The sequence below is a fragment of the Gobio gobio genome (genome assembly GCF_949357685.1).
Source record: "Gobio gobio genome assembly, chromosome: 4".
Classification (NCBI taxonomy): domain Eukaryota; kingdom Metazoa; phylum Chordata; class Actinopteri; order Cypriniformes; family Gobionidae; genus Gobio; species Gobio gobio.
In genome coordinates, this window is record NC_137100.1 from 34,507,735 (window position 1) to 34,535,321 (window position 27,587).

The 27,587-nt window shown below is 40.3% G+C and overlaps 1 protein-coding gene across 1 annotated transcript; it reads left to right on the top strand.

The window, feature by feature from the left end:
* Positions 1-3,163: 3,163 nt before the first annotated feature.
* Positions 3,164-26,560, top strand: nyap1 (neuronal tyrosine phosphorylated phosphoinositide-3-kinase adaptor 1; the record flags this gene model as incomplete). Its single annotated transcript, XM_079815550.1, has 6 exons — positions 3,164-3,348; positions 15,740-16,137; positions 16,891-18,594; positions 18,712-18,936; positions 20,248-20,351; positions 23,256-26,560. 6 exons carry the CDS (start codon positions 3,164-3,166, stop codon positions 23,637-23,639), a joined length of 3,000 nt encoding a protein of 999 aa, XP_079671676.1. The 3' UTR covers positions 23,640-26,560.
* Positions 26,561-27,587: the final 1,027 nt, after the last annotated feature.

Below are 27,587 nucleotides of genomic sequence, written 5' to 3' on the forward strand. Positions count from 1 at the left end.
CATTTCTGTGTGTGTATTAAATGTGTTTGTTGTCTTTAGGGCACTAAAACTGTGAAAACATTGAAGTCCAGCTATATTCGTGTTACATAGCAATACTGCTGATGCGCTGGATGTACACGTATCTGCACATTCAGCATACTCGGCTAACCTACTCACCTTCTTCTCATCATTGCTCTCTATCTCTCTCAGTCTCTATCTCTCCTCCTCTCCCACACTTTCCCTTTTTCTCTGTGCTGGAAAAACACTGGGAAAGCACAGCAGTTGACAGCTGCATCCTTTTTAGCCAATCAGATCTCTCTCTCGTACTACCCGGCACTCAAACTCAGAGCACTCTGTACAATATCTGCCCCACAACAAGCAGCTCGAACAAGCTCACTGTCTCTCTCTCTTCTTCTCTTGCTAGCTTGTTCTCTCTTCTGCCAGAATGCCTGTGTACTACATGTGACAGGCTGCATTACAGACCACAGATTTACACAGGCACAGCCGGGGCAGCCCGGGGGCCTGCAGCCAACTGAGCCTCTCATGCTTACTCGGATCTTCCTCTCAGAGAGAGCGATGGTGCATGCCCTTTACAGTCCGCTGTGATAAAGATGAAAAATGAAAGTGCAGTGATGGTAATTTTTAAGTCAAAACCTGAAATGTTCGCTCCTTATACATTGCATGTGTAATGTGTAAATGTGCAAGACAGCTGTGAAGGCAAAAGTGTGAAAAGTATTTTAAGATGTATATAACAGTGTTTTCCAGTTGGTATTCTAGCACAGATTTGTTCTGTCATTTGTATAGACATGTTATTTTAATAAAATAATGTTGTTTTCATAATATTGTATTTTAAATTTTAGTTGAGGTTTTAGTAATTTTGTTATCCGCTTCTTTCATATAGCCTACACCAATCAGACATAACATTATGACCACCTTCCCAATATTGTGTTGGTCCCCTTTTGCTACCAAAAACAGCCCTGATCCCTCGAGGCATGGACTCAACTAGACACCTGAAGGTGTGCTGTGGTGTCTGGCATCAAGATGTTAGCAGCAGATCCTTTAAGTCCTGTAAGTTGCGAGGTGGGGTTCGGACTTGTTGGTTCAGCATGATTTGAAGGCCATATTGCCGTCATTGTTGTGCTCCTCAAACCATTCCTGAACCATTTTTGCTTTGTGGCAAGGCGCATTATCCTGCTGAAAGAGGCCACAGCCACCAGGGAATACCGTTTCCATGAAAGGGTGCACATGGTCTGCACATTCTTCCATTACTCCGTGGTCCAGTTCTGATGCTCACGTGCCCACTGTTGGTGCTTTCGGAGGTTTCTATGCAGCCCCATACACAACAAACTGCGGTGCACTGTGTATTCTGGCACCTTTCTGTCAGAACCAGCATTAACTTCTTGAGCAATTTGAGCTACAGTAGCTCGTCTGTTTGATCGGCCTTTGCTCCCCACATGCATCAGTGAGCCTTGGCCCCCAATGACCCTGTCGCCGGTTCAGCACTTTCCTTCATTGGACCACTTTTCATAGATACTGACCACTGCAGACCGGGAACACCCCACAAGAGCTGGAGTTTTGGAGATGCTCTGACCCAGTCGTCTAGCCATCACAATTTGGCCCTTGTCAAACTCGCTCAAATCCTTACACTTGGCCATTTGTCCTGCTTCTAACACATCAACTTTGAGGACAAAATGTTCACTTGCTGCCTAATATATCCCACCAACTAACAGAAGCCGTGATGAAGAGATTATCAGTGTTATTCATAATATATATATATATATATATATATATATATATATATATATATATAGGCCTATTTTTTGTAGTTCTTTCAACTTATATCAGTTAGTTGTTTAAGGCAACATTTCTCATTTTTAATTTTTATATTTTCGTATTTAATACTTTTTAATATTTTAAAGTTATAATAGTTTTGTTTAATAAAATTTGTATTGTATATTATTTTAGCTATATTTCAATTAACGAAAAGTTTAGTCAAACTGGTTTATGCATTTGTATAAATGATTCATTAGCGAATCACAATGAATTTAATTTTTGGGACTGAATTTTTGGGACTTGAGCATTAGACCCTCTGTCTATTATGATCACTTAGTCCAAACTGTCTTCCTTTTCCAAGAGCAATATTGACAGCACTAGGGAATGATGAGTATAGATGTAGAGAACACTGAGTGAAGCACTTCCACCAAATGTCTGTGCTGTGTTATTTGTTTCAGTTCATTTGGACAGTTGGGAAAGATTGAAATTAATTTGCATACAATTTAAAATGCAAACTATTAAAGTATAACTGATTTTACTTACTTACTTTGTATTGTTGTCAGTATGTATATGCAAATGAACAATGTTTACTCGTTCTCCGTATTACCTGAGCCGAGAAATGTACATTTATTTGGCAGCAAAAGTCTGCAGAGTGACGTGAAACTTTGACAGCTCCAGTGCTTTTGTAAAACAGTTATAGTTAAGGTAGGTCTATCACGAAAAATAATATTTTGTCTACTCTTTAAAGAGCTTTATGGTAAAAATGGAACACAATGGCAGCAGTTTTCTTACCTGTATGCAACAGCGTTTTGCTTCGGGTGGAACTGACAGAACTGTAGTTTCTTTCAGTTTTCCCCCTCCATTTGGCCTAAAACATTGTGCTTGTGGTCATCCAGTTTGAAATGTTAACTACAAACATGGAGTTTTTTTTTTTTTTTTCAGTGGCAGCGTTCTCTCCATATTTATGATTCTTTGCAGCCTTTAGCCGCTGCCTATAACGCGCTGGATCCTTTACTGGAAACCGAAAGTGACTTACTCCCGTGTACTCTTTGTATTCTTGCACCCAGGAACAAAACAAGTAGACACCATTATGACTACAAGTTTTCAAGAAGTATTTCCTACTAAAGCAGGGGGGAATTTCACGGCAACATGCTCAGTTCATTATGGATGTTGAAATTTTCCTACCTATTTGGCAAAAGGGAAAACAACTGCCTTTTTTCTCTGTTTTCTCTAGTCAGGTAGCACCCATTTCAACATTTGCCTTTCTACTGTATAGGCAGTCAAGTTTTATTGAAAGCCCATTTTGCCAGTGGTGAAGTAACCAAGAGCCTGCATTTCCCTCCTTTACAGGTAACTGGGACGGGGGAAGCTTTAACATACCTTCCCCTGCTCCTGATTGGTTCTCTATACCATGAGCTCTGGCTCCGCCCAGGATGTGGCGGTGGAGAATTTCCTGCGTGACATAGAGAGGCGGGGCCAGTGGCTGCACTGCGCTGTTATTGGCTGTGAGGAGGAGCATCCCCGTGGCGACATGAACCTGCTGTATCGCAAAAGTCGACTGGACTGGAGACACAGAGATCAGGAGGGCAAGAAAAGGTAAACGATGGAGAGAATAATCAGAAAGAAAAAAAGAAAGAAAGAAATATGTGAGCCTGCTGTAAGAGAATAAAGCAATATGAGAGTAGACAGAAAGATAGAAGGGGTTATAGAGATGCTTTGCAGTGCTTAAATGAAAGGTAAGAGAAAAAAGGGAGTGAGAGGAAGATTAGTAAAATCCTGACGTGATAAAGAAGGTGAGAAAAAGGTGAAACAGGAGGAGGAGCATATAGAATGAAAAAGATTATCAAGGAGAAGAGAGAGAGAGAGAGCGAAATGGAGGAATATGACACGATTAAGAGAAGTCTTAACTCTGAAATAGAGACATTTGTCTTTTATATCTTATGCAAAGCATCCAGAGCTTCCTTCCGTCTGAGAGACAGAAAGACAGGAGGGAGAGAGCAGGATATATTCCAAAACAACCTGACCCTCGGGTGTCTCAGTGGATCAGCAACTGGAGATTTTGAGAACAGACTTTTCGTTTAATTATTAATTCATTAATTAGTTAACTTTAAATGATAATAAATTACATGTTTTTTTTAATTAATTACTGTATTTAAATGTATCAACAGGTGAATCATGCACTGATATAATCATTTTCATTTTATGGCTGAGAACCAAAAAATGGTTGATATTAAATTTCTATATTTTATCTAAATAAATTAAAATAAAAGACTAAACAATAAAATCACTTGTTCTAAATGTGACAAGGAGATTTAGGCATCACAACATAATGCATTAAAATGGATGTTCATTTTGAGATTTATACACAAGATACAGCATTATTCAATTTAATAGTGTTTGTAAAGTTAGCATTAGATGATCACAAAGATAAACAAAAAAATAAACAATATCGACCGATACTTAAAATCTCTAACAAATCGATCTACAATATATAATACTGATATAGTATTAAAGGGGCTATATGCGTTTTTCTGAAATTTAAACTCGCAACTGACACCTGTGGCCAAAAAACAGAACTGCTCTCATTTTCTGCTCGCTCTCGCAGCGGTGGTGACGTCACATCCGCAGACAGCGCGGGAAAAGACGACCCGCCAGAAAATAGGAAAAATAGGATACAGGCTTATAGGTGCACCCACTGTGAGCGGACAAGGTGTCAGTATGCTCATCAGGAGATGTTTGAGTCATAAATGGTAAAATAAAAAGGCTATTGTTACGTTTATTTTGGGGAAAAAGTTGCATATAGCCCCTTTAATATCATGCATCCCAAACAATGTTTTGTAAATGTGTGTAACTACTTTGTACCCAGAAGTGAGCTAAATCAAACAAAAACTCCTTTTGAGGGCAAAATAAAAGAAAGAAAAGAAAAACCCAGAAAAAATGTATTAAGTTTTATTATAAAAAAGTTTATTATAAAAATTCAGAAAGGAAAATGTATGTTATGTTATAGTACATTTGACTATTTAAATACTAGGAGTACTAGGAGTCGGGTTTACGGGTGTACAGGTTTATATTATACAGTATTGTGGGGACCAGCCAGCAGTCCCCACAAGGGAAATGGATTAATAAACATACTGATTAATAATACATATATTTTTTTGAAAATTTAAAAATGCAGAAAGTTTTCTGTGATGGGAAGGTTTAGGGGTAGGGTTAGTGTAAGGGGATAGAATATACAGTTTGTACAGTATAAAAGCCTTTATGCCTATGGACAGTCCCTGAAAAGATAGTAAACCAGACATGTGACGTGTGTGTGTATTTCCTGTCCTAAATCCACATTTCTTCTTTAAAGGAACACGCAGACTTTTTGGGACTTTAGCTTATTCACCGTATCCCCCAAAGTTAGATAAGTCCATACATACCATTCTCATCTCCGTGCGTGCCATAACTCTGTCTGACGCACCCATCGCTAGCCTAGCTTAGCACAAAGACTGGAAGTATATGGCTCCAGCTAGCCTACTGCTCAATAAGTGACAAAATAACAGCAACATTTTCCTATTTACATGTTGTTATGTGTATAGTTACATCGTGTACTAAGACCGACGGAAAATGAAAAGTTGCGATTTTCTAGACCGATATGGCTAGGAACTATTCTCTCATTCCTGCGTAGTAATCAAGAAACTTTGCTGCCATACCATGGGTGCAGCTGCGCAGTGATATTACGCAGCGTCTGAAAATAGGCTAACGTCCGTCAACGTAACCAACGTGACCACCTGCTTGCACAGAGAGTATGCTGGGGACGCTGCGTAATGTTACGCCAGCAAAGTTCCTTGATTACTACGCAGGAATGTCGGTCTTAGTACACGATGTAACTATACACATCACAACATGTAAATAGGAAAATGTTGGCGTTATTTTGTCACTTATTGAGCAGTAGGCTAGCTGGAGCCGTTTACCTCCAGTCTTTGTGCTAAGCTAGGCTAGCGGTGGGTGCGTCAGACAGAGTTATGGCACGCACGGAGATGAGAATGGTATGTATGGACTTATCTAACTCTGGGGGATACGGTGAATAAGCTAAAGTCCCCAAAAGTCTGCGTGTTCCTTTAAGACACATGAAGTTTCATATGCAAGTCTGTATATTACCATATTCTGCAATGCTTTGTTTACATGTGTTCTTCTGAGTGCTTTTTTCCTTCTTTAATTCCTTTTAGCTGGTCAGGATTGATTGCAGCCTTTACGCCTTTTTGAATTACTCTCTCTCCATCTCTGTGTTTCTGGATGAAGAGGAGAATGCATTTAGATGATTGTCTCTGACACCTGTGCAAATGGACATCAAAGCGCTTTTCATCCGCTCTGTGTTCTTTATTCATGACACACGCGGAACCCACAACACATCCTGAGCTCAGACAAACTCGCTTGCTTTTAGTTTAAACTGCTCACACATGCAGACAGACATGTGCTGTCACATCAAACATGCTTTGATACAGTATCTTTAAGCAGTGATCTCAATCTTCTTCCAGCTAAAGAGATACACAAGAGGTCACCCACGCATGCTCGCTTTCTGTCTGGAGGATCTATCCACTTCCTCTCTCGTCCTCCCACTCAATCTCTCCATCCTCCTCCTCTCTGCTGCTGAATGCAGATGATTCTCATTCATTTATCCATCTCTTCCTCTTCCCCTCTGCTTTTTTCGCATCTCACTGTCATTCTTTGCATTTGAGTGGCAGCAAATTAATCAAGTGAAGTGAATTTAATATGTTAGAAAACTTATTCTGCACTCTAATGTGCCTTTAAACTCAAGACTCAGAGAAAGCCATGTAAGAGCCACATGTTGTGCAGCCTTAAGCAAAACAACAGAAATAGAGCAGACATAAATCGCTTCAGTTCCCCGTACCTTTGAGCTTTCATTCTGCCATGTGTAGCATCATGTCAAATAAAAGCGAACAACCCAAAATCCTCAGCTATGAGAGAATACCTCATATGACTCTGTCTATTCCCTCTCATACCGCTTTCAGGCAAAGACAGATTTTCTTTCAAACATTCCTTTTTTTTTTACGCACAAATGGGTTACAAATCATAGCATTTATTTTGTGCATTGATTATCATAAAACTTTAGTAAACACTATACTGTTCAAAAGTTTGGGGTCAGTAATAAACATTTTTTTTTAAATATAGTATTATACTATTTATAATAAAGACTTATTAAATTGATAAAAAGTGACGGTGCCGTTGTTACCACTGTGGTTGTTGCAAAAGATTTCAAATAAATGCTGTTCGTTTGAACTTTCTATTCCTGAAAAGAATCCTCAAAAGTATCACAGTTTCCACAAAAATAAGTAGCGCAATTGTTTTCAACATTGATAATAATAAGAAATATTTATGAGCACCAAATCAGCATATTAGAGGGATTTCTGAAGAATCGTGTGACACTGAAGACTGGAGTAATGATGCTGACATGAAATTCAGCTTTGTCATCACAGGAATAAATTACATTTAAAAATATATTCCAGCAGTTACTTTAGTTATAATAATGTTTCACAGTATTGCTGTTTTAGTGTATTTTTGATCAAATAAATGCAGCCATGGTGAGCATAATAGACTTCTTTCAAAAACATAAAAAAAATCTTACGACCCCAAACTTTTGAATGGTAGTGATCAATATTTAGTTTCAATTGTCTAATTTCTTTTGAAAGTGCGACATTTCAGCACTAGGATGTTTCACTGATTGTATCAACAACTACCAGAACTGACACATATGTAGTTGATACACAAATCTAGTGTGAAATACGGGATTTTTTTAGGTTGAGTTTGGAAAACATTACATAGTGAGAGAAAATAATTCAGTCCAGTGGTTTGTTCTAAATAAATTATAATGGTGTGTGCAGCTGAAACTGTTTTTTTTTTTTTCATGGAATTTATGGTGAGATGATTAAACGCATTCAGGTCTTTTTGTCCAGATTATACCTGGAAGAAAGCTGTACTGCGAGGACTCCATTGCCAACTCATATGCTCTGTGCCCTGCCTGCACATCATATCCTGTGGTGCTGTTCTTTTCTGTTAGTGTGTGTCACACTCTACTAGCTCAGCATCTTCTCTGCCTTCTGCCTGACAACAGAGACTCACACACACATGAACACTCACACACACTGCAGAACAGTGTATTGATGAGTCGCTTCCATCTGGACTTTGTGCCCATCAACCTTCATAAAGGTCAAAGGAGGGGGACACGGTGGTCTCTGGACAATGTTTACACATCTTAAAAGTTGACAGGAGGAAGTTCATGAATTTCTAATACAGTTCCCTCCACTAATATTGGCACCCTTGGTAAATATGAGCAAAGAAGGCTGGGAAGATACATCTGCATTGTTTATCCTTTTGATCTTTCATTCCAAAAATGCGCAAAATTCTAACCTTTCACTGAAGTAAAACAATTGAAAGTCGGGGGAAAATCTCATTATAATTAGTTTTGTTGACTATTGGCACCAAATTCTCCTATAATGCCTGATGAATTTTGAGAACACCTGACAATAGAGATCAGAGACCATTCCTCCATACAGAATCTCTTCAGATCCTTCAGATTCCCACCTCCATGTTGGTCCTTTTTCTCTTCAGTTCACCCCACTCATTTTCTATAGGGTTCAGGTCAGAGGACTGGGGCAGTCATGGCAGAAGCTTCATTTTGTGCTCAGTGAACCATTTTTGTGTTGATTTTGATGATTGTTTTGGGTCATTGTCCTAATGGAAGATCCAACCATGCCTCATTATAAGATTTCTAGCAGAAGCGCTCAGGTTTCGTTTTTTTTATCTGTTGGTATTTGCTAGAATCCATGATACTTGAACAAGATGTCCAGGACCTACAGCAGAAAAATAAGCCCACAACATTAAAGACCCATCTGTATATTTAACCGTGGGCATGGGGTACTTTTATGAGCACATAACCTCATAAAATTTAAAAAAAAAAAAAAAAAACGTTTTTTCCTCTTTCTTCCCCTTTTCCCTCCCTACTCTAGCCTGTGCTACACTGAGCAGTGTACACATACTTATCTTCATGAAGGATCGCTTCCTGTACACCTCAGTTTTAAGTCGGTTTGCATAAAAGCGTCTGCTAAATGCATAAATGTAAATGTAATGTACTTTTTATCCCTGTTTGCAGCAAACCCATTGGGAAGGTTTGCTGCCAAAAAAAAGCACTTTTTTAGTTTCATCTGACCATAGAAGCCGGTCCCATTTGAATTTCTGTCTCTGTCTGACAACTGAATATGCTGGAGTTTGTTTTTGGATGAGCAAGGAGGATTTTTCTTGAAACCCTCCCAAAAACCTTGTGGTGATATAGGTGTGTTGGGGTAACAGTTTAGGACCCAGGACCAGCTGTGAAAAATGAAGACCAAGAGTCAGGAGTTAGATTAATTAAAGAAATATTTACTGAAGAAAAGTTTGCAGTTTCATCAGCAGAAGCCAGCGTCAGAGTCTCTCGTAGAATCGCAGGCCAGATTCTAACTTACAGAGAATTTTGCCCACCAGTTATACTGTTTACAAGGACATTGATTACATCAACAATAACAGATTGCCTAAGCCTTAATTGGCTACAGAGACCTAAAAGCCTAAACATTTGTCACACATGTATAGATATGCCGGAATGGCGTAGTTTAGTCAGCATGCTCGTCGCAACATCCCTCCCAGAAGGGTAAGATTGGCCTCGGACGTCATAAAGGGCGCATGCATGTTGGGAGGGGGGTCAGGCCCTGATCAGATAGCTCCAACAAACCTGCACAGAACTTGTAAAACGCACACACATCCAAGCACTAGGGCATCACACTCTAGTTAATGTCAGGGGATTATGACCGTTTATCAAGAGAACACTCAATACCAAACAGCGACTCCACCATAGCTATCCTTCACGAGAGTGAGCCATGCATCCTGGCTGGAGGTCAACCCAGAGCAGCTGGGGAGACTAGATTTAATACTTCAAAATCATCCTCAAACTAAATATATAAAAGTATAAAATCACACAGAATTACAATCATCTCTAGATTACATATGAAAGCAGAGAAAGATATATTTATTTTGATTATCCTGGATTATTCAGGTTATGGATATAATAAAAAGAATCATTGAAAAGGATATGTGTATAAAAGAAGAGTATCTGACCTGCCGCTTCAGGTGCTATTTGATAATGTTTTAAAACTTTCTGACCCTAATCTCCACGATTCTCCATCTGTGATCCTTGGAAAGTCTTTGGCCACTCAAACTCTCCTCCTCGCCTTGCATTAGGATGATATAGACACGCATCCTCTTCCAGGCAGATTTGTAACATCTTTAGTTGATTGGAACTTCTTAATTATTGCCCCGATGGTGGAAATGGGGTTTTCAACGCTTTAGCTATTTTCTAACAGCCACTTTCTGTTTTGTGAAGCTCAATTATTGTGATTGATGATTTTCACCGCCTTCTTTGCTCATATTTACTAGGGGTGCCAATATTAGTGGAGGGCACTGTATGACAGTTTACAGTGCATCCAGAAAGTATTCACCGCACTTCACTTTTTCCACAATTTGTTATGTTACAGCCTTATTCCAAAATGAATTAAATACATTATTTTTTTCCTCAATTCTACAGACAACACCCCATATTGACAACGTGAAAAACGTTTGTTTGAAATCTTTGCAAATTTATAAAAATAAAAAAAAGCACATGTACATAAGTATTTACAGCCATTGCTCAATACTTTGTTGAAGCACCTTTGGCACCAATTACAGCCTCAAGTCTTTTTGAGTATGATGCTACAAGCTTGGCACACCTATATGGGCAGTTTCTCCCATTCGTCTTTGCAGGACCTCTCAAGCTCCATCAGGTTGGATGGGGAGCGTTGGTGCACAGTCATTTTCAGATCTCTCCAGAGATGTTCAGTCGGGTTCAAGTCTGGGCTCTGGCTGGGCCACTCAAAGATTCTCAGAGTTGTCCCGTACCCACTCTGGCTGTGTGCTTAGGGTCGTTGTCCTGTTGGAAGATTAACCTTTGCCGCAATCTGAGGTTCAGAGCAGGTTTTCGCCAAGGATGTCTCTGTACATTGCTGGATTCATCTTTCCTTCGATACTGACTAGTCTCCCAGTTCCTGCCGCTGCAAAACATCCCCACAGCATGATGCTGCCACCACCATGCTTCACTGTAGGGATGGTATTGGCCATGTGATGAGCGGTGCCTGGTTTCCTTCAGACATGACGCTTGCCATTCAGGCCAAAGAGTTCAATCTTTGTTTCATCAAACCAGAGAATTTTGTTTCTTATGGTCTGAGAGTCCTTCAGGTGCCTTTTGGCAAACTCCAGGCGGACTGTCATGTGCCGTCTGGCCACTCTACCCTACAGGCCTAATTGGAGGAGTGCTGCAGAGATGGTTGTTCTTCTCCTCTCTCCACAGAGAAATGCTGGAGCTCTGTCAAAGTGACCATCGGGTTCTTGGTCACCTCCCTGACTAAGACCCTTCTCCCCCGATCTCTCAGTTTGGCCGGGCGGACAGTTCTAGGAAGAGTCCTGGTAGTTCCAAACCTCCTCCATTCACGGATGATGGAGCCACTGAGCTCATTGCTGAGCCACATTACCTTCAATGCTGCAGACATTTTTCTGTACCCTTCCTCAGATCTGTGCCTTGATACAATCCTGTCTCGGAGGTCTATAGACAATTCCTTGGACTTCATGGCTTGGTTTGTGCTCTGATATGCACTGTTAACTGTGGGACCTTATATAGACAGGTGTGTGCTTTTCCAAATCATGTCCAATCAACTGAATTTACCACAGGTGGATTCCAATCAAGTTGTAGAAACATCTCAAGGATAATCAGTGGAAACAGGATGTACCTGAGCTCAATTTTGAGTGTCATGGCAAAGGCTGTGAATATTTAGAGGGTTAGTTCACCAAAAAAGGAAAATTAGCCCATGATTTGCTCACCCTCAAGTTGTATATGACATTCTTCTTTCAGAGGAATAAAATCTGAGTTATATTAAACAGTCCCTGGCTAATCCAAGCATTATAATGGCAGTGAATGTTGCTCTGTTTTTGAAGTCCATAAAAGTGCATCTATCCGTCATATATCTGCTCCTCGCAGCTCCAGGGGTTAATAAAGGCCTTTTCAAGCGAATCGATGCATTTGTGTAAGAAAAATATCCATATTTAAAACTTTATAAAGTAAATTGTCTAGCTTCCGGCAGATCGCCTTCTGTATTCAACTTACGGAAAAAGTGTTGTGCCTCTAGCAGTTCAAAATGCTACGTCTGACGACATTGCACTCCAGTTATGCTCGTCAGACGTAGCGTAAGCATTTTAAACTGCGAGAGGCACTACACTTTTTCCGTAAATTGAATACGGAAGGCGATTGGCCGGGTGCTAGATAATTTACTTTATAAAGTTTTAAATCCTTGTGAGGACATTTGGTTCACAAAATGTAAGCCGTGTGGAGCATGATATATGATGGCCAGATGCACTTTTATGGACTTCAAAAACAGAACAACAATCACTGCCATTATAAAGCTTGGATTAGTTTTGGACTCCAATTTTATTCATCTGAAAGAAGAATGTCATATACACCTAGGATGTCTTGAGGGTGAGTAAATCATGGGTTATTTTCATTTTTGGGTGAACTAACCCTTTAAGTACATGTGATTTTTTGTTTTGTTTTATATTTTTAATGAATTTGCAAAGATTTCAAAAAACCTTCTTTCACATTGTAATTATGGGGTATTGTTTGTGGTATTGAGGGGGAAAATGTGAAGCGCTGTGAATACTTTCCGATGCACTGTATGCTTGTAGGAAGAAAAAATGAGATCACCATTGAGACTTTAATAGCCCTAATTGTTTTAGATTGAATGGAGACTTTCCTGTTTTTTTGAGTTTCTAATTTTAATATAAAAATCATACATTTCTCATCAAATGCTTGAAAAGACAAAATTATCTGTTTTAATTATATCCATGTTAATAATATTGATTTATATTTTTACTGCTAGCATTGTCTCATTTCTGTTCTCATTTTTTAATCATTCAAAGAAATGTTAGAACATCTAGCACACTTGATGCTTAGCTGAAACTCCATTAAGTCCTGAGCTAAAAAAAACAACAACAAAGCAATATCTTACCCATATCAGTTTTCTCTGGGTGGTTCTGTAACATGGAAAAACATCTCTGTCTTTAAATATCTCCCAATAATCCTCTAACTCACCCCATCGCCAGAAAACAGCATCAGTGATTCATTTCTCTTTAATTGTGTGTGTGTATTAATGGCAGCCCACTATTTACCACCCACAATATGCTGCTCGGCCACACCTGAATTAGCGTGTGTGTGCGTGTGCGTGTGTGTGTGTGTGTGTGTGTGTGTGTGTGTGTGTGTGTGTGTGTGTGTGTGTGTGTGTGTGTGTGTGTGTGTATGTGTGCATGCACATATGCCAGTGTGTGCTCTGAATGTGTTTGTTTAGAGGGGGGGGGGGGATCAGCAAACAATAAACAAATGACAGGCTAGTTGCCTTGGAAACGGGGAGTTCATACTAGTAGATTCAGGAGAATAAGAAAAGATGCAGAGAGAGGGATGAAAGGAAAGGACAGGGCCTGTGGACAAAGTCTTTTTTGTGTTGAGGTAGAGAGAAAGGAAGAGAGCAAAATATCAGCTGATTAAACAATGCTTGCAAACATGTCATGAGGAAAAATTAAAGGGATAGGTCAACCATATTTGCATGAACTATCCCTAAGAAATCAGGATATAAAGTCGAAATGAAACGGAAGGGTTCAATCTTTTCTTCCATTTTGTGACGTACATCAGAGTGTAATGGATTATTGAAAAAGAAAAGGAGGCAGATTAAATCAAGGTTGCAGGGGTGGGTTTAAGCATACTAAATGATCGGATAAGTCCTGCATACGTCACCAGAGAGGGGTGTGTTGTTAAACCGGAAGGTCCAGTTATGACTTTAAAAAAAAAAAAAAAAAAAATTATAAATAGGGCAAAACGTACCTATTATGCTCACCAAAATCTACATTGAGACATTTTAGTGCACAGGGTATTGGTTTGAGTACAAGAAGTTACGTTAAAATAAAATTAATCTCTCACACAATAATACTTGATTTTATTTTAAATGATAAAAGCATTTAAATTAAGATATACAGCATTAAATGCAAAAAGTCTGGCTGTGCTTAATGGGGACATGTTTGTACCCTTTAAGCACACCCCTGTTGCCATTAAGATCACAAGATGTTTTTTTGGGGGGAAATTCTTGTTTATTTTAAACAAAATTTTTAAAGAATAATTTTATAACTATTAACTTGAAGTAACAACCATCAGTTAATATTTAAAGTCTATTTATGAAGTATTTACGTTTAATGTGGACGAGCTTAAAGGGAGCACACTGAGCTTTATTGGAACAGAAAACCTTTTTTTAATTAATAAATATTATAAAATTTAGCTTTTTACATAATCTAGGTCATGTATTAAATTCATACATATTTTAATATGAACAGCTATTATTGAAAATATCTATGAAATTATACTTTTTCTTATTGATGTCACACTGAAGCTGTGATTTTCATAGTAGTGCATGAAGCTCACCTTACAATAATATGAAGTCTTTAAAAATACAGCAGTGTAAAACCACAGAACATCAATAAACTGTAAATGTATAATATAATGAATTTAAAAGTACAAGCCAGTAATGCCTGTGAAGTAATATATTAGTGTAGCCCACAATCTTATACAGATAGTAAGCTAAAAATGTTCTGTATGTCGCTAAAACTATCTTTTGGATCTAACTGTAATTATTTCCCTCACCCATGCAGGTTCCAGGATATAAAATGCAAAAGTCCAAACATTAATCTCTTAATTTTGCAGTAAGAAGTTATACTTATCCAAAATAAAAGCTTAAACATCTAAAAAGTCCACATTTAAGGGGCTACTCTTTTGGTGAAAGTTTTCAGAGAGCTTTCAAAATGGCCACCAGACAGTGTGAACACAAAGATATCTCAGTGTGCAATGGACTGATTAGCTTGAAATTACAGGAGGTATATAGTAACAAACACATCAATTGGTTAAGACATCAAGTAGGATGAAAAATATTTGTTTTCTTTTTATAATCTGAGCTCAAAGATAGTAGTGTGCTTAATGGGTACTTGAGCTTAATAGGTACGTTTACCCTAAATGAAATAAACATATACGTAGATCGTTCACAATAAGATCTATAATATGAATTTAGAAAATATATAGGATAAATTAGGATTTTATGCTGACTTGAAGAAGAGAAGGGAATTGAAGAGGGAGAAAGTGCGGCAAAAACAATGAAAGAATAAGAAAGAAGGGGACCTGAGGACAATAGAGGAGAAGAGGATGGGAGGGTGAAGGAGGCTGTTGGGTCTCTCACAGGCTGGCATGAACTGTTTCCTCTCATCATTCATCCTGAGCGTGTGTGTGGGGTCTGGTTTTGCTTACATTGTGTGAACCAAATGTCCTCACAAGGATAGTAAAACCTGAAATCACCTTGTGGGACCAAAGCAAAATCGCTTAATGAACATATTGAATATTATTTTAATGAAAATCTAAACGTATGTCTTTGAGGGTTTGGTTTAGGTGTAAAATACAGAAAACATTAACTCAATATAAAGACAATATAAGTCAATGAAAAATCCCTGTTATGACACAGTGTATGTTTTATTTGTATTGGTCTGTTTGACTGTACAGTAGTAGGGGAGATGTTTTAACTCCGGAAATGAGCAGAGAATGAGAGTGTATAACGGGGGCTGTAGAGACAAAAATGAAATTGACTGTGAGCTATTAATAGAGCCTTTATCAGTAGAAATGAGGAGAGAAAAGTGGAGAAAGTGGGAGGCCTACAGCACAATGAGAAACAAATGTATTATTTTTTTATCTCATAAAGAATCTCTCCTCAGAGAAATAAATCATGTTTTTCCTCCATTTGTGACCCCATCTCTCATTCCCTGATTTTTCTTTCTCTATTCCCATCTCCCATAGCTCTAACTATAAAGATGCCTCCTCTGCAACAGTCGGGAAGGTTCGGGATCTGGCGTCATTTCGGCGCCATTTCCGAATGGGATTTATGACGATGCCAGCGTCCCAGGACCTATCGCCTCACTCTTGTGCGGCTGCTATGGCCCCACGCTCTCAATCCTGCCATGCTGTGGGCACCGGTGAGGGTGAGGAGCTGGAGAATGGATATTATCCAGACTCAGACCCGCAAAACCAGTCGAATCCATCCCGCTGCCCCCCAGCCAAGCCTAAACGCCACCCCAATACTCGTCTCAGCTCTTCGGCCCAGCAGGAGCATCCTTCCCGTGGGGGCCACGCACCACCTGACACTCCACCACCTCCACCTCCCAATCACCCACCCAAACACCCAGAGAAGCGGAATGGTAAGTGAGCAAATCATGTGATTCAAAAATGTATTTAAAAAAATTATTCTTGACCAGGGATAATTCTTGTGTAGAGGAAGTTCTCATAAACTGCCATAACATAAGGGGCCGTCTGACTCACATGTAATATAACTATTAGTTTAAGGGTGGGTAAAACTGAAAAAGATGGTACCAGTGATAGAACTTGGAAAACAATAAAAGTTAGGCAAAGATTCAAAAGTATGATGTTTACTTGTTGTTAAATGCATCGAAATTAGTGAATTATTTTTAAATATTTGTTGCCAAGAATATTGAACTGGAAAACTCCCATGTCTAGTTCTTAATTATAAGTGCTAATGATTCTTGACTATTAAACCATCCATTGCTTCCTGACAGTATACTGTATACTGTCATTCATATATATTTTCGATTGAACTATTATGGAATTGATTTGAAAGATAATTTTAATTATTATCTGTACAGAAATTGTAATTTGGGCCTTTGTTCTGCAGAACGATTGTTTTTTCTAGCTTATGAAATTATTTAATTCATAAGATAAAATCTATGAAAGCAGCTTCTCCTTTTGTATTTCAGTCTCATTTTGATTCATTGTGAGAAAAAGTGATGCCATTTTTATTACAATAAGACCAGGAACATGTATTAAAAAGAGTAAAAAGAGTCATCTGGCATGTGGTCTCTGTAATACATTTCCTCTCTCTTTGCCTTTGTGTCACTCTTTTTTTCCACCTTTTTCTGCTTTTCTCTGTTAAACAGCAATGAAAAAATCTGATTCAGGTGAAATGTCGGGACGGAAGGTTCCTCCATTGAAGCCTAAACGGAGTCCAAGCACACAGCTCTCCTTTGACCCCCCGCCCCCTCGGGTCCCAACCACACCCCTTCCCTTCCAGAGCTCTGAGCCCTCTCCACGGGGCGAGGGTGGAGATGACGAGCCGGTTTACATTGAGATGGTGGGCCAGGTCTTCACCCGAGAGACTCACAGCGCCCCAACTCCTCACCCACTCACACCCTCCGCCACCACGCCTGATTCTGACTCAGACCAAGGAGAGGCCATTTACGAAGAGATGAAGTACCCCTTACCAGACGACACAGCTCGAGAAGCCCACCGCCGATTGCCGCTCAAACATGAGCGTATGAAGTCCTCTAAAGCGTACCACTCTTCCATAATCTCATCCTCCTCATCCTCCACCTCTTCCTCACTTCCGCGCCCCTCTTCCTCTTCTCCAGCCTGTTCCTCCTCCAAGCCTAAAGCTACCGTCTCCATTTCGCACTCCTCTCCTCTGCCTTCGTCCTGCTCCTCTGCATCCTCCACTCCTGTACCTCAAGCCCTCTCCTCCTCACCACACCCTCCCCGCGCACCCACGCCCTTCTTGCTGCCAGGGTCCAAGCCTGAACATGAGCCTAGCTGCAGTAAGATCCCGGCACCCTTCCCTAACTTGCTCCAACACAAGCCTCCTCTCCTGGCTTTTCCTCAGCCTGCCGCTGCCTCCAGTGGGGTAGGGGCTCAACACAAGACCAGCTCAGCCAAGATCAGCGTGCAATCAGCCTCCAGCCTGCCAGCATCTACCAGTACCTCCTCCTGCACAAGCTCCACCAGCACTTCCAAAGATTCCACTGGAGTCGAGAAAGAACGAGAGAAGGAGAGGAGGGAAGGACAGCTGGGGCCGACACCGGGACTCAGAGCCCGCAGTCATTCCACTCCTCTTCCTCCGTCGTCGAAGTCCTCCTCTCCATATTCCCACCATCATCATCATCACCACCCTCATCACAGGCCTTCCCACTATCACCATTACCGCAAGCCAGAGAAAGAGATGTCGTCATCGGGCAAGGGGTCAGGACAGTCCTCCACCCAGACGCAAACGCACCCTAAGGAGGGCAAGTCTGTCAGCTTTCTGCTCAAGTCCGAAAAATCGGAGAGGGAAAGGGACCGAGAGAGGGATCGTGATCGTGATCGTGATCGAGACAGAGACCTAAGCACGCCCTCATCCAGTCATTCTGAGACCCCCTCTTCAAACACATATACACACACTTCTCAAACCGGCACGAGTACCACTCCGACTCAGAGTCAACCGTCATCGTCCACAGCAGCCACGCCACCTTCCTCCTCTTCTTCCTCCTCTCAGCGCCCTCCGTCTCGCTCTCACATGCACCGGTCACACACCCCGCACTCTCATGGCCTTCCTTCTTACAAACCTCCCCCCTCTGACAGCCCCCTGCTCTGGACCTACCCCTCGGTTGGCTTCCGCCGACCACCTGCCTACGATAGCTTGCGCGGGGGCTCACAGTTGCCATCCTTGCACACAGACCCCAATAAAACTGGATCTGTAGCCCAGGCCTTGCAGGCCAAGGCCGGGTTCATTCCCTGGGAGAGCGCAGCTGCCTTGGGGTTCACAGAAGAACAGGCTTACTGGCCTATGCGCCGAAAATTATCATTCAGTCATGGGAGCCGAGACACTGAGAGTGAGTAATGGTTGTAGTGAGGGTGGAATGAGTATAAGGGATGATTATTGTGTACTCTTTCTATTAAAATACCGTAGATGTTTAATTGTAGATGTTTTTCTCTCTAATGCTCTGTAGAGGAAGATGGAGGTGTGTGGAATGGCAGTGCAGATGCACTGTTGAGGAGAGAGAGGGATGACCTAGCAGCCATGCGGGGTGGCGGACACTCTGGAATACCTGTGCGGGCAACAGGGAGACACAGTGAGAGCTTGGCTGGGGCAGATGGACCACCAGGGTTGAGAGGACTGATACGAGCAGGCCTGCCCTTACCCTGCCAAACCTTCCCAGCATGCCGCAATGGAGGTGAGATCCAATTGAAATGACATTAGCACAGGCTTTCTGCCATGACCTCAGTAGTTCAAATTCTGGATATACTGTAGATCAAGCATGTTTAGGTTAGAGATAAAAGAAATTGTAGACTTGATTGAAAAGGTCAGTTGCTTTATAGGCCGTAATTTCATGCTAACTCATACTGCTGCTAGGATCAGTGTGCATTGATTTGTTTGAAAAACATCCAATTAAAGAATAATCTGATAGATAAAATGTCATTGAAAATATATATTAAAAAAACTTTAACATGCTATAATCATAATAAAAAATAACAAAATTCATGGTAAGCGGCACACAATGTTAGCTAGAAAAAGCCAAACACACACACCCACACACGCAACTAGTTAGCTATATATATATATATATATATATATATATTTAAGATATTTAAGATTTGATAACTGTATGCCATGATACATTCGGAGTGAACAGACTAAACACTTGAACCATGCAATATTGCTTTGCACATCATGCGTTTAATTCACATACCACACACAGTCTAACTTAACCAAGCAATATATGCATTACATTGTGCAGTGCACATTTAAATTAAGTCAGTGTCATTTTTACAATGCAAACACACCTGCTTTCAATGCAAATGAGTCTCATTATACAATGCAGCACATTCACAGACGTCAGCGCTATTTCCTTGTCGCAATTAATGTTGCGCTATTAGTGGAAAGTAGGGTGGAAAGCAGGCTAAAGACAGAATTTCATTAATATCTGTGGAAACAGTTTGTGTACTGCTTCTATTCATCAAGGCAGCAATAATTCATCAATTGATGATAATGAAGGATAAGTTTGTTATAAACGAGTACATATCCAGGTGGAACTTTTAGCTGAGCCCCTCTTTCTACATTTTTACGGAATGATTTAGGTGGCTGGATTGCAGTGGTGGCGTGATGCTGTACAGTCCCAGCATGCACGTCAAGCATGCCAGATCATGGTGTACTGCATCCCATCCTCCACAACTGCACCATGCAAATTGCATCAGCCTTAATTTTTGTCTATGTTAGCTCTATTACCTTATTTGCACGATTCCCTTTAAATTAACAATGCTATCAGCGGGCATAGTTCCCTCTTAGTGATTTCCCCCTCCGTGCTCCTGGATGCTGTCATATACATTTTGAACCGTATTAATTCTGCTTTCTGCAAGATGGCAATAAGAAATGATTTATGTAAGGTTCAAATGATGTACTATTTCCATCATTATTTTAGATTTGACTTCTTGAGACTTAACCTTGCAAAACAATAACTTTACTCTGTGTCTATGATCTTTTATAGAGTTGGGTCGCCTTGGCAGGTCTTCCTCCACATCAGGGGTGAGACAAGCAGGGGGTGACGTTCAAAGGCAGAGCAGCCTGCCGGCCAGAGAAGCACTCAACCAGGTAAGTCATGCCAGCACTATTAAAGCTGTCACTAACTCCACATGAACACACTCAGAGAGTTATTATATACCTGCAGTGTTATAGTTTCCCCAGTCCTGTTTACACACACATCTGGGTAAAACTGCTATCACATTAGGTTTTGAGTATGAAATTACTTTGGACCTGCAGCAATTTCTTCTGCAAAACTCCAAAGAAGGTATTTTGACGAAAGTTTCAACTGGTGTTGTTCATACAATGAAAGTCAGTGTGGTCCAGAACAACACTGGACCCCATTGATTTTCATGGTAGGGAAAAAAAGAAAAAACTTTCTTCCACAGAAGAAAGAAAGTCATACAGGTTTGGAATGACACGAGGGTGAGTAAACAATAACAGAATTACAATTTTGGGGTGAACTATTCCTGTAACTCATCTTAGTTTTATATATCTTGAAATGTTAAAACTGTGTTGGAAATATGTAAAAAAAAAAAATAATAATAATAATAATTACATTAGCCAAGAGAAAAGTTAGCATGAAACAGAAGTTGTGATCATATCATCAGATGATGTTGCCAGGGGAAGGGGAAACACTGAAATATACGATAAGAAAGAGTTGTCAATTTGATTTGTTGGTGACTTTAATAAATGTGTAAAGTACAAGAAGATTTACCATATTTAACTAAAATTGGAAAACAAGCCTGCATATTCTGCCTGGGCCTTCTTATAGTACTGTGGATGCTGTTGCAATGACCTTTAATTCACCTCGTACACCAACCTGACACTCTGAGGAAACCCAAGATGAGTGTATCAGCATATTGTGCTTTTCAGTGCAAAGTATTCAGGAAATGCTTTGAATTCGCACAGGCTTGTTGGGCCTCAGTCGGTGTAGATACTGCAGTAATTAATTAAATTCAGTTCAACTGGTTAACATGCGTAAGTGTAATTGACACCAAGCTTGACAGTTACGGCAGGTGATCTGAAACTAATTTCATTCCGTTTTGTGCCCCTGTGGCTGCTATTCCAGACAGTCATTAGGTAAATCACGGAGCCCATTGAGTCACCAGCATCCCCACCCAAACATGTCTGTAGCTGCACTGCACTACGCTGCAGGGTCAATGAGTGCAGAGAAAAAGGGGGATGAATACAGAGCGGGAGCGAGGCAGAGAAATGCAGCAGAGGGAAAGGGGGAGAAAAATGCAGCACAGAATGGAAAAAAGAGGCGACAGAATGAAAGAGAGGGGACAGATGCAGCACACGGGCGGAGAAAACAGGTGCAGCAGTAAGAGAGAGTGTTTTTTGTCAGTCTGTGGCAGGCAGACAAACATTCTGTGATTGATCAAACTCAAACCTAGTGCCGCTGCCCGTGTTCTCTTTACGACGACGTCGGTGACAGGCTTTGATTCTGCCGTCTGACTGTCTCTGTCAGCAGTTTCAGTATGTTGAATGTGCGAAATGTAACAAGGAGAATCCAGAGAGACTGCGCACATGCAAAGCTGACACAATGCACAAATGTTTTGTGTGTTAACAGACAAAGATATTACACTACTTCTATAGTTCTAGCAGCGCGTGGGTTGTGTTATAGACAGACTTATGTGAAACTGGCAACACAGGCAGCAAAGAATCTTTCAATCTTGTTGAATGTTAGCGGCTGTACAGAAGCCTCTGTTCTATTCCCCTGGTGTGCTGTTGTCTCTTGGCAAAAGTTCACATGCTGACACAGTCATAGTGTGTGTGTACACCACAGAGATTGACTCGGTGAGCTGATATGACCTTCCCTCTCAGAGCAGGGGGATGGGATGGATGCTGAGAGTTGGCGCTATGCCGCTATCTGGTGGCGTTCTTTGATATGGCATAAAGCACACACCCAGTGTCCAAAAAAAACACATATTAAGTGGAAAATGCAAATAAAACGTCTAAGTTGAATCGTAATATCTATATTCTGACGTTAGTGATTTCTGATGTAACTGCCATATCATAATGAATTTAATCTTTAAAAAAGCACTATAACAATTTATTTTCTCAAGGATCTCCACAAATGTGAAATCATTTTAGCATATATATATAAATATGGCCTGCTCTCAATTCATCCATCACTGACAGGTGTTGCAGAAAGGAATTAATTAAACAGTGGCTGTTCTTAGCATATTCTTGTTTTCTTGATTTAATTTTCCTTTTATGTTGGATGGAATGCCAGCAGTACTTGCACTACCAACTGTTTACTCCCCTTTATTCCCTAGACCCTTGGCCAAAAACTAATGAAGATGCATCAGGCAGCAAATCAAGAAACGCAGCTTTCACTGTGATATTTGATAATGGTCAAAATAAAGTGAAGCATGGTGATAAATATATTCTGTATCCTATAAAAAGGGAGAGAAATGGTGAAATATCTACTATAATAAAATATTTGCAGTTTATTTGTTGCTTGTGAAAGGATCTAAATACATCTCTACATTTTGATCGCCCTCAATGTTAACTAAAACTATTTAAAGTTGAAATAGTTTCATATTGAAAAAGCTGAAATAAAATCAAATATGATTATCAGAGGAAAACAAAAATTAGAAACTAAAATAAATAAGTTGAAGTTGATGTAGTACAATTATTGAACTAAAACTGATCAATTAAAGCTAAATAGAAATATTTATAAAAATGAAACTAAAATTGAAATAAAATGATAAAAGCTAATTTACTAGTTTATAAATAATACTAAAATAGCACTGATCACCCTCAATGCACCTCTCGCTTTTGGCAGCCAGATGGTGTAGTTATGGCGTCTTCCAGCAGAGGCTAACTGTACATGCTAAGCAGCTTTATATCAAGCAGTCACGTGATGGCCCACCGTATTTCATCTGCTCTGAACTATGCTTATTAAAGTCATTTCAACATTTTTTTCTCTCCCTTTCACCTCTCAACCATCTGCACTGTCTGTAGTTCCACGCTCTCTCGCAGGTTCAGTCTCAGGCTCCCTGCAGTCCGTCTCTGAGCCGGCAGCAGCAGTACCAGCACCAGCAGCAGGTCCAGCTCCAGTTTCAGCAGCTGGCTCAGCTCGCTGCGCAGGCCCAGGTCCCCATCGGTGCGGGCAAAGCTGGCACTTCCGCAGCTCCGGCCCAGCGTGACGGGAAGCTCCTGGAGGTGATCGAGAGAAAGCGCTGCCTGTGTAAGGAGATTAAGGCTCATCGCCGGCCAGATAAGAGCTTATGTAAGCAGGACAGTATGCCTATTTTACCCAGCTGGAGGAGAACGCCCGAGCCTCGCAAGACTGGAACGCCGCCCTGCCAGAGGCCGCAGGCTGTGGTGTGGGACACGGCCATCTGACCGAGGTAGAGAGAGGAAAGGGTAGGGAGTGTGAAAGTCATGACTGATAGAGACAGGGCAAGTGGAAATCTTTTCTTTTTTTTTCCCTTTTTGGTGTGAAAAGACAAACTGGGAATTTCGAGGGGAAATGAGAGAAGTGGCCTTTGAGTGAAGAGATTAACATAAAACTGGAAAAACAAAGCGAGAGCATTTTGCCAAGAGAGAATAGCATGATTTAGATTCAATCTCTCTGTAGAAGCAGGAGAAAAAATGTGTTCACACAGTGTTTATGTGCCATATAGATGCAGCAGCCAATACACGGACATTGGAGTCTGAACTCTCTCTGAGCTGCTGCAAATATAACTTGTGCTGCTGAGTTTACAACCTTTTTGAAACGCACTGGAAACCTTTGGAGCATCGTAACGTTGGTACTCTAAATATAATCCATTAACGAGGAGAATAGACATGCTTTTTCCCTGCAAGGATCGAAGAAATGATCAAAATTTGATGCGTTAAGAATGAAGAGACGCTGAATGATCATTGTGGGGCTTTTCCTCATATCATAAACTCTTGAGACTCTGTGGGCTTGTGTGTTTTTACTGACCAGATTTACTCAGTTATGCTGCTGTTTCCTGGGCATCCACTAGACTGATGTTTTTTTACATTCCAGAAGAGTGTCAGTGTGTGTGTGTGTGTGTGTGTGTGTGTGTGTGTGTGTGTGTGTGTGGTGTGTGGTGTGTGGTGTGTGGTGTGTGTGTGTGTGTGTGTGTGTGTGTGTGTGTGTGTGTGTGTGTGTGTGTGTGTGTGTGTGTGTGTGTGTGTGTGTGTGTGTGTGTGTGTGTGTGTGTGTGTGTTGTGTGTGTGTGTGTAATGATGAACTTGGATGAGGTTGGATGTAGACTAGAGACGAGAGGAAATTCAGACACAGAGAACAAAATTGCAAGGATAACAGGGAAACGTCAATAAAACACAAAATTCAACATGTATACACAGAAAAAAGTCAAACTCCTGCTTACACATTCAGACATGATGATGAAGGACTGTGTGGTACTGTCATAGATCCATTTGAAGTCTAATTACTGCCTATTGATCGAGTGCCAATTTGCTGAGTGTGGTGACGTGTGTGTCTGCGTATCTGGGGAGTGAGTATAAGAAAAGCTCTTCGGCAGAAGTTTTTCGTGACTTTTGTAGCAATATTTGTTCAAGCGGGAGACTGATCATTTGGCCCAGTCATAAACAAAATCACCATGAAGAAAAAAGATAACCAATAACTCCTAGGTCAGATCCACATTGCAATATTTTGCCAGGGCAAATCAGTTGATGAAGATAGCGACCAGTAAGATCACAGGATGAGCTTCATTACAAAACCCATCATAGGAAAGAGAGCGAGGACCAATGCACAGGCCGTTAACACAAGGTGTCATTGTATTCACCATATTTATGCATCTGTTTACATTTAATCTGTACCTGAGCATATCCGGAGTCTTTTTGGCAGCATAGTCTCATGTGTCAATCAACTGGGGTTGCCATAGCGTTTAATAAGATATAGTGACATATATAAAAGGTCTTTGTCAGTTGCATCTTAAGTACAGTGCGATTGAGCAATCCAGTCACCCTGTCTCTTAAAGAATAAAACGACAAAACAAAACTTCCACACTGTCCAATGCTCATGCACACATGCATACACACGCGAACGCACACACTCGCAGCGCCCTATTGGGAAACGTGAACATGCAGAGGCGCTCCTCAGACCGATGTTGGAATTTTCCGCACAATAGAAGCGAACCACGTGACATCGAGATTAAACAAGAAAAAAAATACACAAGTGTTCAAATCTGTAAAATAAACGTGTACAACTGTATTGATTATGTAGCAATTATTTCCACTTTCATACTTGTAATCAATAAATATATTGTAGCATATAATGTATAAAAGTACAAGGTGTTTAATTGTTTTATAAAGAAATTTAGTAGTTTTATCTGTGGCTACCCGTCTACACTGTACTGAATGGACCGCTGAAAGGCGAGCCCTCTCTACTAAAGGCACAGTCTCAGACACACTCACACACCAGTGTTTTTCCAGCTAGTGTCATGCAAGTCCCTTTAAGCAACTTATGTCTGATCACATTCACACCCTCATGAACTCACTCCACCTGGCTCGTTGGAATATCAGTTGGATATTTTTGAAGTACTTCTGCTGCTATATTGAATTTCTACTTTTGCTTACATATCCCGCACTGCTGTGTTCTCATTTCTCTTGTTCATTCTTTGGAGTGCTCTATGATTTTATTTTATTTTTTTGGGGGGGGGGATCATGCAATGGAGTTTCGGGGAGTGGATCCTTTTGTAACTGTTGGCAATTGAATGGTTCTCAGTTGTTGTTGTGGTTGTATTTAAAAGTTGTTGTTATTTTTTTTTTAATAGTTAACAGCGCCAACCTGTACAGTTCTCACCCTGGCAACACTACACATGGCAACGTTGCAGTGATGTTGCCAAGGGTTTGACATGTTGTCACCACGACACCGGGGTTTCACTGCACCACCCAGGTGGCCATTTGAAATACAGTCTTTATCTAACAGTACGGAGGACCACAGTAGAGGAGGGCTGGTGCAATGCATGCCGGGAATTCTTGACGGATTCCCTTAAAGATTCAGTTCAAGGTTGGGCTGTGTCCCAGTCTATTTGAATTGTGCCCAGTTTGTACTTCAGATATAATAAATAATAATTACCTAGTGGCAATTTATTAAGATGAAAAGGGTAACTTAAGTATTATCGGGTAAACTAGTTTACAGAAACTGTCGGCTTTGCGTGTCTACATAAACGGTGGCCATATTATGAGTGCCATAATATATTGGTATGGTAAGATACGGTGTACCTTGGAAATCACTGTAGTGCTATATTTGCATTGATATCGTCATGAAATAAATTTTATATGATGAACATAACACCATGTGTGCAAGTAACAGTGTGTGTGTGTGTGTGTGTGTGTGTGTGTGTGTGAGAGAGAGAGAGAGAGAGAGAGAGAGAGAGAGAGAGAGAGAGAGAGAGAGACAGAGAGAGAGACAGAGAGAGAGACAGAGAGAGAGACAGAGAGTTAAAGAAACTGTTGCAACCCACATGGATTTAATGTCGTCTTTTCCTACAGACTACTCATGATACGATCAATTGGATATCTGCTATCACAGCCTGATGTGGTAATGTTTTTATTCATTCATTCACTCTCTCTTCATCCTGACCTTCTAGGCTTGTTGTTTCAGCATCCAGTTTCACTGTGGGCAATTGTTCCTTACTCATGTGTCAGCATCATGAAAACAAGGTGCTGTAACAACAACAGTCTGTTGCAGAAATGTGTTCACTGATGCAGCTCTCATACAAGTTCTGTTGTTCTACAGTCTCCTGCATAAGATGTTGTTTGTCCTGCTCTGTCTTCTGAACTTTAATTACAGATGCTTTTTGTGATATATCGAGAGTGGAAGATTTAGACTTCTGAAGCTGGACTTCTGAAGTGTTGGATTTATACTTAATGAATTGCTGTCCAAAGCTTCAGAAATATTACGTAGCCAATATACTTACTTAGATAAAAAGATTGCTTGGCCACTTCCCAGTCCTTTTATTTCCCTTGAATTAGGAAAAATGCTATTGCTTAATTCTGCACTGTAAAATTGGGATGTTTGTAGAACTTAAAAAAAAATAAAACTGAGGGTTTGAATGTTTTTTTTGAGTTCATAGTATATTAAATTAATATTTCATTTATATATTATCATTTCATTATATAATTAAGTATTTAAAATAAATATCTTATGAACGTAAAATGTCGAGATGCCATGAATCTGCTATCATTTAAAAAATTAATTCTTGACAAGACAAGGTTTTGAACATGATAAAATCAATGGCAATGTAAATAAAACTTGCAAGTAGCCAAACCTCACATCACTCTTACAACTTTTACAATATCTTTCTATGACAAAAT